At 53.3% G+C, this 16649-nt stretch overlaps 1 protein-coding gene and 2 pseudogenes across 1 annotated transcript; all 3 read right to left on the bottom strand.

The window, feature by feature from the left end:
* Window positions 1–6476: 6476 nt before the first annotated feature.
* Window positions 6477–6645, bottom strand: LOC135919072 (U2 spliceosomal RNA; annotated as a pseudogene).
* A 122-nt stretch (window positions 6646–6767) lies between these two features.
* Window positions 6768–9337, bottom strand: LOC139051870 (uncharacterized). The gene is made up of 2 exons (XM_070528908.1): window positions 7609–9337; window positions 6768–7050 (listed from the first exon to the last, which is right to left on the bottom strand). The coding sequence occupies exons 1-2, from the start codon at window positions 8071–8073 to the stop codon at window positions 7027–7029; spliced, it is 489 nt and encodes a 162-aa protein (XP_070385009.1). The 5' UTR covers window positions 8074–9337; the 3' UTR covers window positions 6768–7026.
* A 3091-nt stretch (window positions 9338–12428) lies between these two features.
* Window positions 12429–12481, bottom strand: LOC135919073 (U2 spliceosomal RNA; annotated as a pseudogene).
* Between the last annotated feature and the right edge of the window lie 4168 nt (window positions 12482–16649).

The raw sequence follows: 16649 nt of genomic DNA, 5'->3' as shown, positions 1-16649 counted from the left end.
TGCTCAGTACGAGAGGAACCGCAGATTCGGACACTTGGTTCACGTGCTTGGTCGAGAGACCAGTGGTGCGAAGCTACCATCCGTGGGATTACGACTGAACGCCTCTAAGTCAGAATCCCGTCTAAGCACCGCAACGATATCGTGTGCACTTGCGGCGAAAGCGGGTAAGATTAGCGCCGGGTCGAGCGCGGCGGGCTGCCGCGCTTCCCGGCTCGATGACGCCAAATGAACCCAGAGAGCGCTACACCGGAGGCCGAGTATTGTCGAGGCCACTGGTCGCTCTCCGGGGCTATGGCTGGCCTGAATCGCTGCAGTGTCAAATCGTCTGAAGACGACTTAGGTACCTGTCGTGGTGTCGTAAGTAGTAGAGCAGCCACCACACTGCGATCTATTGAGGCTTAGCCTCTGACTGGAAGGTTTGTCCGCGGTACAGAACTGAAACGTACATCCTTCCCGAGCAAAAGCGATCGCAGTACCGACAGGTGCGAAGTGTGTGTTGGGTCCTCTCGCGAGACGGACCACAGAGGAGGAGCGAGCTCTTTGCCGGCTTCAAGACTCGCACGAAACGGTTGCCGATAAGCGCAGCCTTTTTTTTCTTTCTTTCTTTTTTTCCCTCCGTCGAAACTCGGTGCAGAAAAAGGCGAAACGGAAGGGGACCGTTGTCGCAGTATGGCGCCGCTTCGAACGGCTAGTCTTGCTGGCGCAGCAAGCAAGTGGTCGTCTGCTAGCAGCAGACGACCGCTGCTGCTAGCACCTGCGACGAGAGGGTGTTGCCCATCTTGATTGTCGTGAAGCAGCCACGGGGAGCTGCGCTGCGTGCGCTGTGTCGCGCGCGTTTCTTGTGGTCAATAAAGTGCCTCGTCATCCTGTTGGTGGCGCGCATAAAAAGCGGCTTTCGGCATCGTCGAAAGCCGCGCTACCAAAACATGAGTGGGTGCGGTGGCGTCTCGAACCGGCCGATTTTCGGGGCGATGTGTGTTGGCGCGAGGCGCTCGCTATACACGAGGACCTCGCGAGAGGACTCCGGAGAGGAGCGTGCGTTCCTCCTGGGGCTATAACAGCGAGGCCGGCATTGACTGCCGCCTCGCCCACACCAAAACAAGTGGGCTGCTTTTTTTTTTCGCCGCCCCGGCTGACGTGGTAGCGGACTTTGCCGCGCGCGGGCGCCGACAGACTCCTGCCGAACTACGTACAATTTTAGCAACAATCCCGCGGTTTAAGCGCCGAGCATTTTTGCACGCTACCTGGCTTAAGCGCCGAGCATTTTTAGGCTTAAGCGCGGCCGCCCCGGCTGACGTGGTAGCGGACTTTGCGTAATGTTGCCCGTTGTTTCACAGCAAACGGCCGCCGCGAATTTCATGCTTTCTTTCCAGTTTGGACATTTGTCTTCGTGTACGGGTGCTGCGTTTGAGGAGCTTTATAGAGCGTCTCAAGAAAAAATGGCTGTGGCTTAGCTAAGGTTAAACCCAGGATGCGAAGCATACCAGCCTTTATTTTAGTTGTTGAACCACTGTTTAGCCTGGTGAACTGCTGTTGCTTGGTTATAGTTGGTTCGGCTAGACGAAGAAACAACTCATGCGTTACTCTGCTTCGCCTTCAAGAGTGGAAAGCGACAGCGTTCCCGTCGACCCGCCAAGGGGTGGAAGACAATGGGCTACGGCGCAGCGACTACACGCCCCGCATTGGACCCGGTGAGCGCCGAGCAACGCAGTGTTCGGCGCGGCAACGAAATGTGCGCCCGAGCAAGGGACGCACTCCTGAGGAAACAGCTCGTTTCTAAGGCAACACCACATTCACTAGAGGCGCTTTTGTACCGCTTTGAAGCATCGTACTCGTGGCTCAGTGGTAGCGTCTCCGTCTCACACTCCGGAGACCCTGGTTCGCTTCCCACCCAGCCCATCTTGCAAGAGTTGAGCCAAAGCCACCTAGAAAATCAGTCTCTGTAGTACGCCGCCACCTTCGCTTCTCATTCCAACGAGCAGCTGTCTCCAGGAGGCATATCACCTCGTGAGTGTCTAGCAGAGGCAAGCGCAGCTGCTTATATACCGCCGCGACGCCGCGAGCGACGGCACGAGTTGGAGCCCCGTTTCTCCGCCGTCGTGACATCACGGTGTCACGTGGTATTGAAGGCGACACCGCCGCGCCTGAGGAGCTGGGTTGAGCTCTCGTAATATGCTTCGCATAAAACAATTTGTTTGGAGCTTCACATGTAAGAGGAGTGTCTCCCTAGTACGAGGTGGTTTTCCTTTTTTTTTCTCCCGATAACAGTACTCATGTGCCACTTCTGTCACCATGACATGATTTTAACGCGATAGCGTTAAGGAGCTCGTGTCGCAGAAAAGCCGGTGTCGTCGGCGTCGGTGTCGGCGTCGGGTGTCGGCGTCGGTGTCGACGTCGGCGTCGGCGTTTGCGGCGTTGACCGTGAGCGATAAATCACGGCAGGCGCTTCATAAATAAAAAGCAACTTCCAAGATTGGCCCGGTGGGAATCGAACCAGGGTCTCCGGAGTGTGAGGCGGAGACGCTACCACTCAGCCACGAGTTCGATGCTTCCAAGCGGTGCAAACGCGCTTCTAGTGAATGCGGTGTTGCCTTCGAAACGAGCCGTGGTAAGTTCTACTGCGGTGTATATCGGCAATTATGAACATGTAACGTACAGAAGTCACAATTACACGAGTTGCGAAGTGCGTTTCCGCTGCATTTCTTCTGCACTTTCCGCACACGCAGAGCCATCTCGCGGCAAACACAGAAGACCCCCTCCTCTCAATGTACGGCGCTGCCCCGACAGGAGGCGCGCCGCGCGCGCATTGGGACCGCTGCCAGGCGCGTCGCGGGACTCCCTCTCCCCTGACGACGCTTCGCCGTCCTCCCGGTTTAGATCACTATCTATCTCTCTGCCCGTGCCGATCACGACGTTTGGCTGGCGTAGATCGTTTCCCCTCCGAGACACCGAGTTCTTTGGTTCGTTCCGTTCGCTCAGGCGCACGTTTCGTTGCCGCGCCGAACGCTGCGTTGCTCGACGCTCACCGCGTGATAGGTGGGCGCTAAGTCCGATGCGGGGCGCATCGTAAGTGATCGCTGTGCCGTAGCGCATTGTCGACCCCTTGGCGGGTCGACGGGAACGCTGTCGCGTCCCACTCTTGAAGGCGAAGCTTAAGCGTCCTCCAATTTTTATTTTTTGGGTTCTCCCTTGATCCTCAAGCGAGTTTCACACATCACGCAGACGTCCGCATCCATTCAGTAATGATGCCATTTACAAAAATCTTAAACCACCGAGGCCCGCACCTACTCAATCAACGCCAACTCAATTTAAGGAAGCTGATCGAAACCATCCAGTTTGAGAAAAGCTAATTTATGCAGTAGCATTCTTTTTATTATTATTGTGAGAGACGTGAAATACACACCATAAAATGAACGTCTGTTTGTTACCCTTTTGTTACTGCGGTGCGAAATCATCGCGCGTAATACCGATTCAATTTTGTCTTTGGTGGTTTGTCAGCACTGTGTGTTCTTCAAGAAAATCAGCTACATGTTTATAAATTATGTGCGCGAAACTTTTTTCCATCTGCCACCCGCAACATATTTAAAGAAGAGAGAAAGCAGCCGGGGCCTTGAGATTTCGAAAATGCCGCGCTCTGAAATTTTCACATCCGCCATTGGGAAGATAATTATTATCCGTCACAAAAAAAGGAAACAGCTTTGAAATGAGCATTGATAGTGGCCACGTTTTTCGGGGCATGTCTTGATGAAATAATTTCAGTTCAGTTCGTTGGTTCAATTGCACTTGTTGGCTCCTTGCAGCATGTTTAGATTTCATCTTTTCATCTTTTCTTAGTGTTCTCATTGTAGTATGAATAACCTGCAGAATTTTGTTGTTCTTTTGCGTTATACAATGCTGAGCGATGTTTTTCTTTTCCTTGAAGCTAGACATAGAACTATAAAACTTTCTATAAAATCATTACAATAAGAATCCAGCATACGGTTCATCATCGGCGCGATAAAAGTTCGGGAAGTGGCGACTTTTAATGCCGTGATCATGAAGCTTAACACCACAGAATGTTCATCAGATATGCCAGGGGTGACGTAATGCAAGGCGTGAATCGAATCTAAGATTGAAATGGCGTTCTGAATTCTTTTGGTTCCAGATAGAACAAACAAAAATACAAAAAACGATGTCATTGATTGCCATTCAAACCTCAAGAGCGCGTGGAGAAAGTGTTCTGGTTTACATTCGGCAAATCAAAATGAACGGCTAAAATTAACCTATCGTCTGGTTTCATGCGGGATATCACGTGCGCACGCAAATTTCTTCGTACGGGAATTTTATGAAGTGAAGGCGGCTACAGATCATTTCGATCCTTTGTCTAGTTCATGTTCGTAGGCGCGAATTGCAAACCTAATACTTGGAGGAACATTTCCACTAATCTACAGGGGCTCTCTCATTTCTCCGATTGCTCGCAAACACATTGCATTTCTAGTCGTGACGTTTCACAGTGACGTTTCACCATGCACGTCGAAGTTGATTACCAGTACCGCGCCAGCGTCGACCGGCCGGCGAAGCGACGAGCTCAGCAGCGCATGCGCAAGGCCCTACAACACCCCAACCGAGCTTCCCTGCTTATCGGAGAGAGCGAGTGCGCGTGAACGCGGGCTCGTCTGACGATCTGGATTAAAGAAAAAACAAAGCGTGTCCGAGATATTGACAAAGACAAGTGGTCGCGGTCGCTCTGAATCTTAGCGTATTACAGAAAACGTGGGATGGCGGTGCTTGCTCGAGGGTCAAAAAGTACAATCTTCGAACTAGCGCTCCCAGCGGAACGTGGAGCTAGCATCCTTCTTCTTGGAACGGTTTGCAATGGACTGCTTGAATGTGCCGACCACGCGTCACGGGTCGCGTATAGAGCCAACCTTTCGCAAGAACGCGTCTAGCACAACCGATCGCGGTTGCGATGACCCATCGTTGGTGGCGAAAAAAAAGGAAAAATAAAAACACCTACCCGCAGTTTGTAGCAATAACCGTAAATGTGGTTCTAAATATAGGTTCGCTGGTCACCGAAACTTTCTCATAACACAAAACACTGTAGTCGAAAAAGAACAAAGCACGCACAATAGATATGATACAGCCGTCACCGCATTATTTCGCGTTTTCCTTATTGCATTACTTTTGTGTGCATGCGCGCTAGGGCCCCGCAGGCCAGGAGGCAAGGGAAAAAAAACGATACGCGATCCTAAGCTTTGACTTGGCTGATGTGGCACTCGCATTTATGTTCTTTACCTTAGGCGAGCGCAACGCGCCAACTGAACTCCAATTTCCCATAACGGAAATTCGTATTTGGCGATTTGGTTGTATTTTTGGCTAATGTTCGCGTTTTTCGCCCGAGCATGCGCTTCACTGCGCCGCTCTTTGCCCCTTCAATGCGGCTTCACTGCCCTGCAGGCGTGTTCTGCGTTAAGCCGAACCACCAGGCAAAAAGCCTGGGCGTCGCCACTTTGTTGAGAGCGGCGCCGGGGACACAATCGCGCCTAGCTCATTGAGTTTTGCCCCAAAACTGAACAAAATAGCCTTATTTCAATGAGAAAGATGCCACGAGTGCCGCAACGAAGAACCTTAAGGATTACCGACGGGCAGTTGAGGGCGACGCAACGAGCTTTGGAAAGAAGAATGATGGGTGTAGTGCTACGGGGGATAAGAATAGAGCAGATTCGGGGGGTGAGCGAACAAGCGCGAGCTAATGACACCTTAGTTTAAACCAAGAAAAAGAAATGGGCATGCGCAGGGCATGCAATGTGGGGGTAAGATCATTAAGGGTTGCCGACTGAATTCCAAGAGAAGGGAAGCGTAGCATGGGGTGGCGGAAATTTAGGAGGGCAGATTAGATTAGGAAGTGCGCAGGCACTACACCGCGACCGTGACCGGGGTTACACGTGACCGGGGTGCTTGGAGAATTATGGGAGAGGTCTTTGCCCTGCAGTGGCCATAGCTAGCAGGATGATGATGACGAAAAGGTAGCAACAGGTATTCATAGCATACAGGTTGAAAAGCGGAGGCACCTCTGAACCCTTGAATATATTTCGCCATACTTGGCCATACAAGTTTGTTTTCGAGGCGCTCGGTCCCACTGAAGCGAAAATGTGCACACAAAGGCTACACAGTAGTTGCCGGAAATCGGGCACTCCATTTTTGTTTCATAGGGAACCTTTCTTCCACTAGGGCAGCGGATTTTGGCAGGGCGAGCTTGCTGTGGTTTACGGATCCAAGCGATAGTGAACTCCAAAATCCAGTGTTGGCTTTGAGTGGGACTTACATTGATTGCAAAACCCACGGCTAATCACCCTTCCCCCCAAGTGGCTCATTACAGTAGACAATCGTTCAGAAACACCGGCATCGTTGCGTATAGTATGGGAATGGTGCGTGTCACGTGAGTGCTCGCTTCGAGCTTGTGTTCTTCATTTTGATTGAATGAAGTCTCACCTAAGTGAGCGGGGGCCGATCACGGAGGTAGTGCAATACCGGGCCGACCTGCGGCGAAGGTGAAGCAGCCTTCAAGCACTCCGCCAACTTCCAAAAATGGATTTTATATCGTGGGTCCACATAGAACCCGTATCAGATATTAACCTCATAAGAACAGAGGTTTTGGAAAAAAATGCTTGTTACATTTTCTCATGAAAGGCAGTTTTATTGATGTGGATTTACTAGAGTTTGCTGTTTAGTTTTTGGGCAGGCATGGAGGTGTGTGTTTGTTTAGTGTTTCTTGGGTATATTGGAAGTTTTTGTGCTCGTGATGCAGCTATTGTCTCGCTCACGGCCAGTTTCTTGAACAGCCACAGGTATTTGCGGCTGCAGAAGCAGCGCATCACCCGGTCGTTTCTGGGATCCCACGATCCAAGGGCCCCGATGATGATGGCCTCCACGGTCACTTTCTGGATCTTCCGCAGCAGGTACTCCCGGACCGGCTGGTACTTCTCCTCCTTCCCCTGGCGGGCCGCGTTCAGGGCTGCAGGCCGATTCTCGAACGGGCAGGTTACATCAATGATGATCGCCTCCTCGCCCCTGCAAAGCACAAGGTCAGGACGGAGATTAGTATTACCTACTGCTCGATTCTCGTGGGTGACAGTGAACTTGGTGGAGGCAGCGGTTTTCACTCGGCTCACGATCTGGTTGTGGCGGTTGGTGTATGCTTGACTGTGAGTCATGCAGTGACACAGGACATGTGGCAGGGTCTCTGGTTGACCGCCACAAATCCTACACCGTTGGTCCACCGCTGTAGCCCATGGCCTCGCTGCGTTCAGGGGAACGACGTTCGTAGTACGTAGCGGTCAGTTCACATTCACGTAGCGGTCATTCGTTTGTACGTAGCGGTCAATTCACGAGGTTTGCCAAGTCGGCAAACCTCGTGAATTGACCGCTACGTACAAAGTGGGAACTGCTCCGGTCGGCGGCAACGCACTCCATCACTTTCCCCTGACTGGGCTTTTGGTGGAGATCGTGATCTCGTGCGTTTCCCAGTGCCGTCCGGAGTGTCTTCACCACCTTAGTACGTTTTCTCGGGCCAAGTGTTATGTCACCCCTGGAGATGCGGGGCCCGTCTTCTCGGCGTCTTGGTGTCACCTGGGAATTCGGAGAAGCCTTGTGGGCTTCCGTCCACACGGACTGGAGCTGCGTCACTGTGGCCCGGAAGTCACCCTCAGTCGCGCCGCTCAGGTAGGCGTCCATGTCACCCGGTTCTGCATTGCGCCTCAACCTCCTGCATGTCACGACGGTCAGCGCCTGCAGTGCCAGGTCCTGGACTTCAGTGTCTGCAGAGGAAAGAAGTTTGAAAGCATTGTCAACTCTGCAGATGTCACTGACTTCTCCCGCCACAGTTATGCCAATGGCACCCGCTGCGGAGCTACCGTATAGGTATTCGTTAGCAGCATTGGCAGGCAGGTAGAGGATCCGCTTGATCAGTGGGCGAAGCGTTGTGTCCAGGCGAGACCACTCTGCCTTACCAAGGGAGCCACACCTCATGGCAAAGTTGAGCGCCGGAAATACAAATGTTTTACCGGCGTCCAATCTCTGCCACAGGGCGAGCATCGAGGTAAGCAGGCGGCGACCCACATTGATGGCTTCGTCCACGGTTGCCTGGTCCGGTAGCACCGAGAACCCGACTGTTCGCCCGAGGAAGGTGATCGCCTGAGGAATATCGTGGGTCCATGTAGAACCCGGATCAGATATTAAGCTGATAAGAACAGAGTTTTTTATTATGCTAGTTACAGTATATCAAAAATATGTGTTACAAAACCAAAGAAGAAACGGATAAAAGGTGTATAATCTAAAAACGCAAAGAAATGACTAAAAGACTAGTTAGTGATGTTAGTAATAAAAGACTAAAACTGTAAAGGTGTAAAACAGTGCAAAAATGGCGCTTCTCTAAAAACATAAGATCATCTAAGAGGTGCCTACATGGGCTCTAAAAATCTTTGTAGAGGCGATGATGGTATCGCTGATGCACAGGCGTTTGAGTGTCCGTAGGTATGACCTACTGCATAGCCTGCGCATCACGCGATCATTCCCCTGATCCCAGGTGCCAAGGCAGCCGACGACCACCGCGTCCACCGTCACGCGTTGGAACCGCCGGAGGAGATGACGCTGTACAGGGGCGTACTTCTCCTCCTTAGCCTTCCGGGCGTCCTGGAACGCCTGCAGCCTGTTCTCAAAAGGGCAGCAGATGTCCAGGATCAGTGCCTCCTCTCCACGGGCCAGTACCAGGTCTGGTTTGAGTGATGTAGTGCCCACGACCTGGTTCTCTGCAATGACTGTAAACCTCCCCAAGGCAGGCTTTTTTATTCTGGCGACGATGGTGTTGTGACGCTCCGTCATGGCCCGGCTCTGCCGCATGCAATGGCAAAGTACATGAGGCAGTGTCTCCTCCCCGTACCCGCAGCGCCTGCATCTTTTGTCGGCTGCGGGTGCCCAGAGTCTTGTGGCATTGAGGGGGAGAAGATTTAGTCGGGCTCGATGCACGAAGCGCCAGTCGTTGAAGCGGGTGTAGCGGCCGGACCTCATGAAGTGGGAATTTGCCGGGTCGGCCGCCACACACACCATCGCCTTGCCTTGGTTTGGTTTGTCATGCAGAGTTCTGTCCCTTTCAGTGGAGAGGAGCGCCCGTATGGTCTTGACCAGCTTGTGGCGGTTCCTCGCCGACACAGAGGCCTCTCCGCAGTTGATGCGGCCTCCATGCTCCAAAAGCTCCCAGGCGATGGAGAGGCAACGGGAGGCTTTCCGGGCCTCCGTCCACACAGACTGGACCTGTGTGGACGTTTGTCGGAAGTCGCCCTCTGTCTCGCCTGAGAGGTAGGCCTCCATGTCCTCGGTGTTAGCGGGTCGTCTTAGCCGCCTTGACACGACACCCTCTAGGTCCCCTGCTGCACGCTCCCGCACCTCCACGTCGGTCGACGTTAGTAGCTTGAAGGTCCCATCCACCCGGCAGATGTCGCTGAGCTCCGCCGCAAGTGGGATCCCTGCACTGCCAGCCTGAGAGCTTCCGTACAAGTATTCATTGGAAGCTCTGGCTGGCATGTACAGGGTCTTCTTGATGAGCGGGCGGAGCTCCTCGCCCAGGCGTTGCCACTCTCCTTTGCTGGCAAGGCGCACCCGCATGGCAAAGTTCTGGGCTGGATACAAAATTGTCTTAATGGCATCCAGCCTCTGCCATGGGGCGAGCATAGAGGAGAGTAGCTTTCTGCCTAGGTGGATGGCCTCGTCGACCGTCGTCTCGTCCGGTAGCACCCTGAACCCCACTGGACGGCCCAGGAACTTGTGCCCCTCGAAGTCGCCAAGCGCCGGAATCGGGTCGCCACCCACGGTGAAAGAGGTGGGCCGTGTACCCACGGGGTGGCGACCAGACAGGTGTAGAGACCGGCACTTGGCGGCGTTCAGTCGCAGCCCGAGCCGGGCCGACAGGGCTGTTACACGGTCCAAGCGGCTCTGCAGGGTGGTGGGATCCGCGGCCAGCAGCGTCAGATCATCGGCGTAGGCAAGGATGTTGTGCTGCCTATCGCCTCCCTGTACTGCACGGATGACCGGGTCCACCACCAGGTTGAAAAGCAGGCCGCTCAGAGGACAGCCCTGTCTCAGCCCAGCTCCGATGGTGATTGGCTCCGTAATGCCAGCTGCTGCCACGACGCAGGTGGTGTTGGCGCGGTAGAGGTCTTCAATGATGGTAGCAAAGGCCTCCCCCGCGCCGGCGCCGCGGACAGCGTCGACGAGGGCCTGATGGGCGACCGAGCCGAAGGCGTTGGCAAAATTGAGGAACCCCACGCACAGCTCCCCACCTCCGGTCCTCGCATCATCCAGGCGTCCCTGCAGCACGAAGTTGTGTTCAAACACCCCATCGTGCGGCAGGAAGCCCTTCTGACACCTGGACAGTACCGCATGGCCGCCCAACCACCTCTGCAGCCGGGTGGTGAGAGACCCGGCATACAGTTTGGCAATTGTGCGACCAAGGGCAATGGGTCGCCAGTTTGTGGGTTCCTCGCGGTCGCCCTTCTTGTAGATCAGGATAGTCCTCGTCGACTTCCAGCTCAGGGGCGTGAGGCGGTATTGGAGGCATACGTTGTATACCGCCGCTAGGAACCTGCCCTCAGGGTCCACCTGCCTCCAGTGGTGGTACGTGAGGCGGTCCTCCCCTGGAACTGTACTCTCGCATTTACGGAGCTTGGCTGCGATTTCTTCCGGTGAAAAGGGGCACAAGTCCAGTTCTTCGGTGGCCGGAAGCCTTGACCGCAGGATGCTGGTATCCACGGTTGTTGGTGACCAGAGGTTCGAGTAGTGGTCCTGCAGTGCATGGGGGTCGATCGCACAGAGCTGCGACGGGCCTTCAGTGATTAACCGCACTGCCCGGCGCCGGTTCCTTCTGTATAGTGTTTGGATCTGCTGGGTGTTGTCGGGGTTCACCTCGCGCCTCCGTGATTGGCGCGAGTCCCCGACTGGCAGCCGCAGGTGTTTTGTTGGGGCTGCAATGGCACGGTCGAAGATGTTTTCGAACCGTGCTCACTCCCCAGCAGACTCAGGCAACCGGCTCAATGCCCGCAGCTCTGCCGTTTCGTCCTCTAAGATCCATGCACTGCCCTCTGGTCGTGTGGTACCAGCATGTTCGTCCTGGGTCCCGAAGTCGTGGGTGCTTCCGTCATGGTCCTGCACCTCTGCCCTGCCTGGGGAGAGCTCCTGCATGGCCGCCTGCTTGTGAGCCTCGGAGGCTGGTGCTCCCGGGCTGCCTCGGTTGGACGGCAGCGATGGTGTTGGAGAAGGAGTGGCCGTGGTCGAGGTCCGCCCAGATTGGGTTGGCGTCCGCTGAGAGGGCGCCTCGGCCATCTCGCCATCGCTGCTTTGTCCGGGTGTTCCCCGAGGCGCCACAGGAGACGGCTCCTGGTCGGCGGCCTGCTCGGTGGCCACTGCTGGTGTTCCAGGAGGGTCCTTAGCGGGACCCTCGGTGCTGTCCTGCTCTGCTGGGGGGGGGGGGGTGCCGTCGTTGTCCTGCTCCGACGCACCAGAGGCCGCACCCGCGGCGTGATCACGCCTGGCTGCCAGTGCCGCCTCCCTCCTGTGCCACTGTTCGTGGTTGCTCAAGCCCCTCCTTGTGGGGAAGGACATTGAGCAACTGCCACACTGGTGTGGCAGGGCAGCAGGGGGGGAAGCAGTCGAGTTGGCTGCAGCCAGGCAGGCGTGAGAGGCTGGTCTTAGCCCCAGTGTCTCGCCGCAGATGCTGCACACGTTGATGGTGCGCCGCATTCTGGTGCCGTGCTCGAGTTCGAGGTGCCGCTGGAGGGAGTGCCGCCGCGCTGTCCATTTGCCGCGGCATAGGCAGCTCGGCAGCCCTCTTCGCAGCACCGGACCGTGTGGGGCACGGGAAAGAACACCGTGAGGGTGCCATCCTCACGGGCCGGCTGGCGTTCCTGCCCAGGGGTGTTGGGTTCGCCATCGTCTTCGCTGTTGTGATGGGCCGTGCGGCCGTGGCCCCCAGGATCCATTGAATGGTCTTACCTTGCGGACCCGGCGGCTCTCCTTAAAGGAGGCCAGGTCCGGAGGCTAGGGGGCCACCAGGGGTGGCAGCGAGAGGTCCGGGCCCATGACAGACGATGGCGAGGGCAGGGGCCAGCCGGTTGTGCCCCAGCACAGCACCAGTCGAGATGGCAGGACCAACAGGCACCCCGCAGGCAGGCAGCACCGGATTCCAAGCAGTGGTCAGGCCGAGCAGGGCAGGAGTCTCCGGGGGGCAGCAGGCAGCGCCAGGCAGCGGCAGGACCAGGAAGCGGCCCGGTGTGGGTCGTCCAGGGGCCACCAGGTAGCAGCACGTGGTCTGTCCTGGAGGCAGTGCAGCAGGGAGCCGAGGGCCTCGAAAGATAGGGCTGGGATGGCATCATCCAGGCGTCCCTGCAGCACGAAGTTACGGGTCCATATAGAACCCGTATCAGATATTAAGCTGATAAAAACAGATACTACAACAAGGGAAGTTTTTATTCATACATCATATTGTTTCGTGCAAACACAGATTAACAATGTACAGTACATTTGCTGTTATACAGTTTGTAGGTGCACTCAGAACCGTTGCACATTGCTGGGCCGTTGTACAAAAAAACCATGCTGCATTATACAATGCTATATCTACTAAAGGGTCGTAAACTTTCATTAAAGACAAGGGAGAAGGTATCGAACAACCTTTGGACACTATGTCTCCCATACATATTTCTGTGGGCAACTGTTGTTGCGACACTGGGGGCTGTGTTCTGTACTACATGTTTTCGGAAATGGGTTTGATTTCGTGTGAGGTGTTAGAGGGGGAACATTAATATGGCATCGATGGGTACGCGATTTGTCCATTTTTTCGGATGAAAAATCTTGTATGCCAGCAACGGAGGAAACTTTCCTCCCCTGTTGCATCAAGTTCCTCGTTCAAGTGTTCCCATAAGAGCAGGCTTATTCTCTGGAGGGTGGGGTAGGCTGCCCTCACCGGCACTCTCCTTACCTCTGCGAGGCATCTGCGTTTCCATAAAGCGCACATTGTACAAACAAACATCAGGTTGGCGAAACTGCCTTTGGTTTTCTGCGCCATGGCCTGCAGTAGTACTCCGAAGGTGTTTAGTGCCAGTCGCCATACGGCTTTCGCAGCGACGCACTCGAATAGTGCATGGTCTACGGTTTCTGAGTAGCTGCAGTTGGGGCAACGGTCGTTTGGAACGATGCCCATTCTGTGCAATCTCTGCCGAGTCGGGAGCGCCTTCCATTTTCGTTTGACTTCAAAGTCCTGTACTTCTTTGGGAAGTTTTATCTTTGTTGGGTGGGTTGCCTTTATGTTTTTCAGTTTTTCTTTGTCCTCTGTTGATAATTGGGTTTCTGTTATGGTCTCGATGATTCTAGCAGGTGAGTCTGTGTCTATGTTAGTGCTGGGTGCCTCCTTCTCTAACATAGCTTTCGTGACAGCGGCAGTCTTGTAGAATTCTGAAGGGAATTCTGCGTGTGGTCCTGGTAACCTACTGCAATCTAGGACACTGCGATTTGTGCTGCTCCAATACCACATTAAGCCCTTGCCTATATAATCGGCTGAGGTGCCTAAGTACCTGGCAGTTTTTAGGGCCAGAAGCCGTGTGGTTGTTTTGACGTGTAGAAGTCCGAGGCCGCCGCTCGTTGTGGCTAGTTGCAGTATGTTTCTTTTTAACGGGAGTGGCTTGTTTTCCCACAAAAAGGCTGTGATAAGCTCGTTCAGCTGGGTGATCGTTTTACTGGGCATGATGCCAACGCGACTGGCGTAGTTGGCAAACCAGCATATTGTAGTTCTTGCTGCGAGGGCTTTCTCTTGCAGTGTTAGGTTCATTTGTTGTAGTTGGGATATTGCGTGTTTTGCTTTGGCAATGGCAACCTACCAGGTGGGCTGCGCCACTCCGTTCTGCGTGAAATAAATTCCATGAACATTAACGGTGTCAACCCGCTGTATGTTTCTTATGGCGTCCGGTGGGAAAGATCCGAATATAAGAGCCTTGCTTTTTGATTCGTTTAGTGCAGCGCCAGACAGGTGTGCGTACTTTGCAAAGATGATTCGGAAATATTGCAGACTGGATTCGTTTCTTACGAAAATGGCTAGGTCATCCGCGAAGGCCGTGATCTCTATTTCTTCCTGTCCCATCAAGGGGAAGCCTCGGATGCGCGGTTCACTGTTTATGCTAACGATCAAAGGCTCAAGCGAAAGAATGAACAGGGTTGGTCCAAGAGGGCATCCTTGGCGGATTCCTTTTGTGTAATTAATGCTCTGTGTGAGGGACTTGTTTATCTGAATGTGACATGTCATGTTGCTATAGAGGAGTGTGATTATCGTGACAAAGTCTTGGGGGAAGGAGAACTGCTTCATTATTGTGAAAATATACTCGTGCTTTACCCTGTCGAAGGCCTTCGCTTGATCCAATGAAAGAAAAGCGCTGCTTATCTGCTTGCTTGTTGCGTATTCAAAGACGTCACGGGTAAGCGTCAGATTTTCGAATAATGACCTGCCAGGCACCGCGCATGTTTGGTGGGGAGATATCTGTGGTAACACTCGCTTGATTCTGTCGTTCAGCACTGCTGCTGTAATCTTGTAATCTGTGTTTAGGAGGGTTATTGGTCGCCACGATTGGGGGGTATGCGGCTGGGCGCCTTCTTTGAGCAGTAAGATTATTCTCCCTTCCCCAAAGGAGGGTTTTTTTTTCTTTTCGTTTATTATCATATTAATCATGTCGCACAGTTTCTCGCCTACTTCTTCGAAAAAGATGTTATAAAATCCTGTGGTGATGCCGTCGCATCCTGGGGCTGTGTCTTGCGACATGTTTTGGACGACGTTTTTCATTTCTTCTATGGTGACGTCATCACAAAGTTCTGAAACCGCTTCTTGGTCGAGATGCGGTAAGTTTTCACATAACTTGGTCAGGTTTTCGGTATCCACAACACTGTTAGTTTGGTCCTCCTCGAACTGATTCCTAAAATGGGTTAAAAAGATGTTTTGGATTTCTTCTAGATCGTGTGTAGTCGTTCCATCTTCCCTCCTGGCCTCTACGATTTCCCTCGCAGCATTTGTCCCCTCTCGGTTGTTATGTTCTTCTGTATTGCTTTGCATTTTACATGGGTCGCGTTGTGCCTTCTTAGTTCGTTTTTCGAGAAGACGATCATACTTTCTTTGCAGCGTCTGTAGGTATAATCCGGTGCATGAGGTTACGGCTTCCGCTCTCGTAATAATTTACATCCTTCGCAATAATTCCTTTAGCTCGGCGGTGTACCTCCGGTGCCGCGCTTTGCCTTCGGCTTGTAAAGCCGTCGTCCATTTTCCTTTTAATGCCTCCCAAGTCGTCGGACTCATCTGTGGTGCTCGGTCGGTGATTGCTTTGAGGCTTTGCTTGAGGTTTTTCTTGTTGGCGTCATCTTTTAACAGGGCGGTGTCGAGCCGCCAGCTTCCGAGGTGTGTTTCCTGTCCTGGGTGGCCCCTGATTGTACATGTTACTGGGAAGTGGTCAGTCCTTTTCTTTAGAGGGTCTGGGAGCGTCACCACTGCGCAGGTCTGGAGTTTGGGGACGAGGCAGTCGGGCACGTAGATTCGGTCTATTCTACTCAACGTCCTGGTGGAGACGCGAGTGGGCTCAAAACACTCATCATGAACAGAAACCCATGCATCTGTAAGGCACAGATGGCGGAGTATTTTACAACATTCTCGTGCATTATAAGTTGATCCCCCTTGCCCGGGGCCTCTGATGTCCCTAGTGGAGTTAATTACACAGTTGATATCGCCTAGGAGGACGTGCGGAATTGTATCAAGAAGCAGCGGGTGAAGGGCTTTGAAAAAAGAGTGTGTCCGACCGGGTTGCCGGGGCATAGATGTTTACGAAACGGATTTTCCTATTATCTATGTATACGTCCAGCATAAGAGTCCGCGCGTTGGATCCGTAGAAACAATGCGCTCGCTTGCGAAACCGTCCTGTCACGAAAATGGCCCCCACTCCGCATGCTCGGGCGTTTGTCAGTGAAAAAAAAGGCTTCTACTTGGAAGTCACGTTTGAATGCCTCCACTCCTAGTGGAGTCCTTAAATTAGCTTCTTGGATAAAAAGGATGTCTATGTGCTCCTCCCTCGCAAGGTTTAGGATCTCGCGTTGCTTGTTTTTCTCGCGAAAGCCTCTAACATTGAAAGTGGCAAAAGTAATGTGAGCCATGTGCTCTGGCTCGTTTTCCAACGTAGGCGTTATAATGTACACAAATACAAAGGAAAACACAACAGAGAAACAATGTAAGAAACAGGAGGGGGTTCTTAAAAAAAAACGAGCGTTGCTCAGCCATTGGGGCGGTCTCTGTGTTTTTTTTTTTTTTTGCAAAGTGATAGGTGGTTTTTAACGAAAGGTTGTGTGGGCAACCGAGAGGGAGGGTGTATGCTGCGTGTCTCATCGCGAAGCGCAACAGCTGCAGTAGGGCGGGTTTTTGTTTTTGATTCATTGCAGTCCACCTACAGGCGAGGGAAGATGAAAAACGCGGGTGGGCGTGCTGTAGGATTTGTTTGTTTTTTGTGCTGCTTGTAGTATCGTGCCTTGCTTAGAGCGCGGGATCTTCCCGGCTTGCTATCGCTTCTGTGACGTCCATGTCGGTCTCGTTCGTTTGCATATTT

Source organism: Dermacentor albipictus, unplaced genomic scaffold, assembly GCF_038994185.2.
Source record: "Dermacentor albipictus isolate Rhodes 1998 colony unplaced genomic scaffold, USDA_Dalb.pri_finalv2 scaffold_15, whole genome shotgun sequence".
Classification (NCBI taxonomy): domain Eukaryota; kingdom Metazoa; phylum Arthropoda; class Arachnida; order Ixodida; family Ixodidae; genus Dermacentor; species Dermacentor albipictus.
The sequence above is the reverse complement of the archived record's forward strand: the minus strand, read 5'-3'. Positions and strand labels throughout refer to the sequence as shown.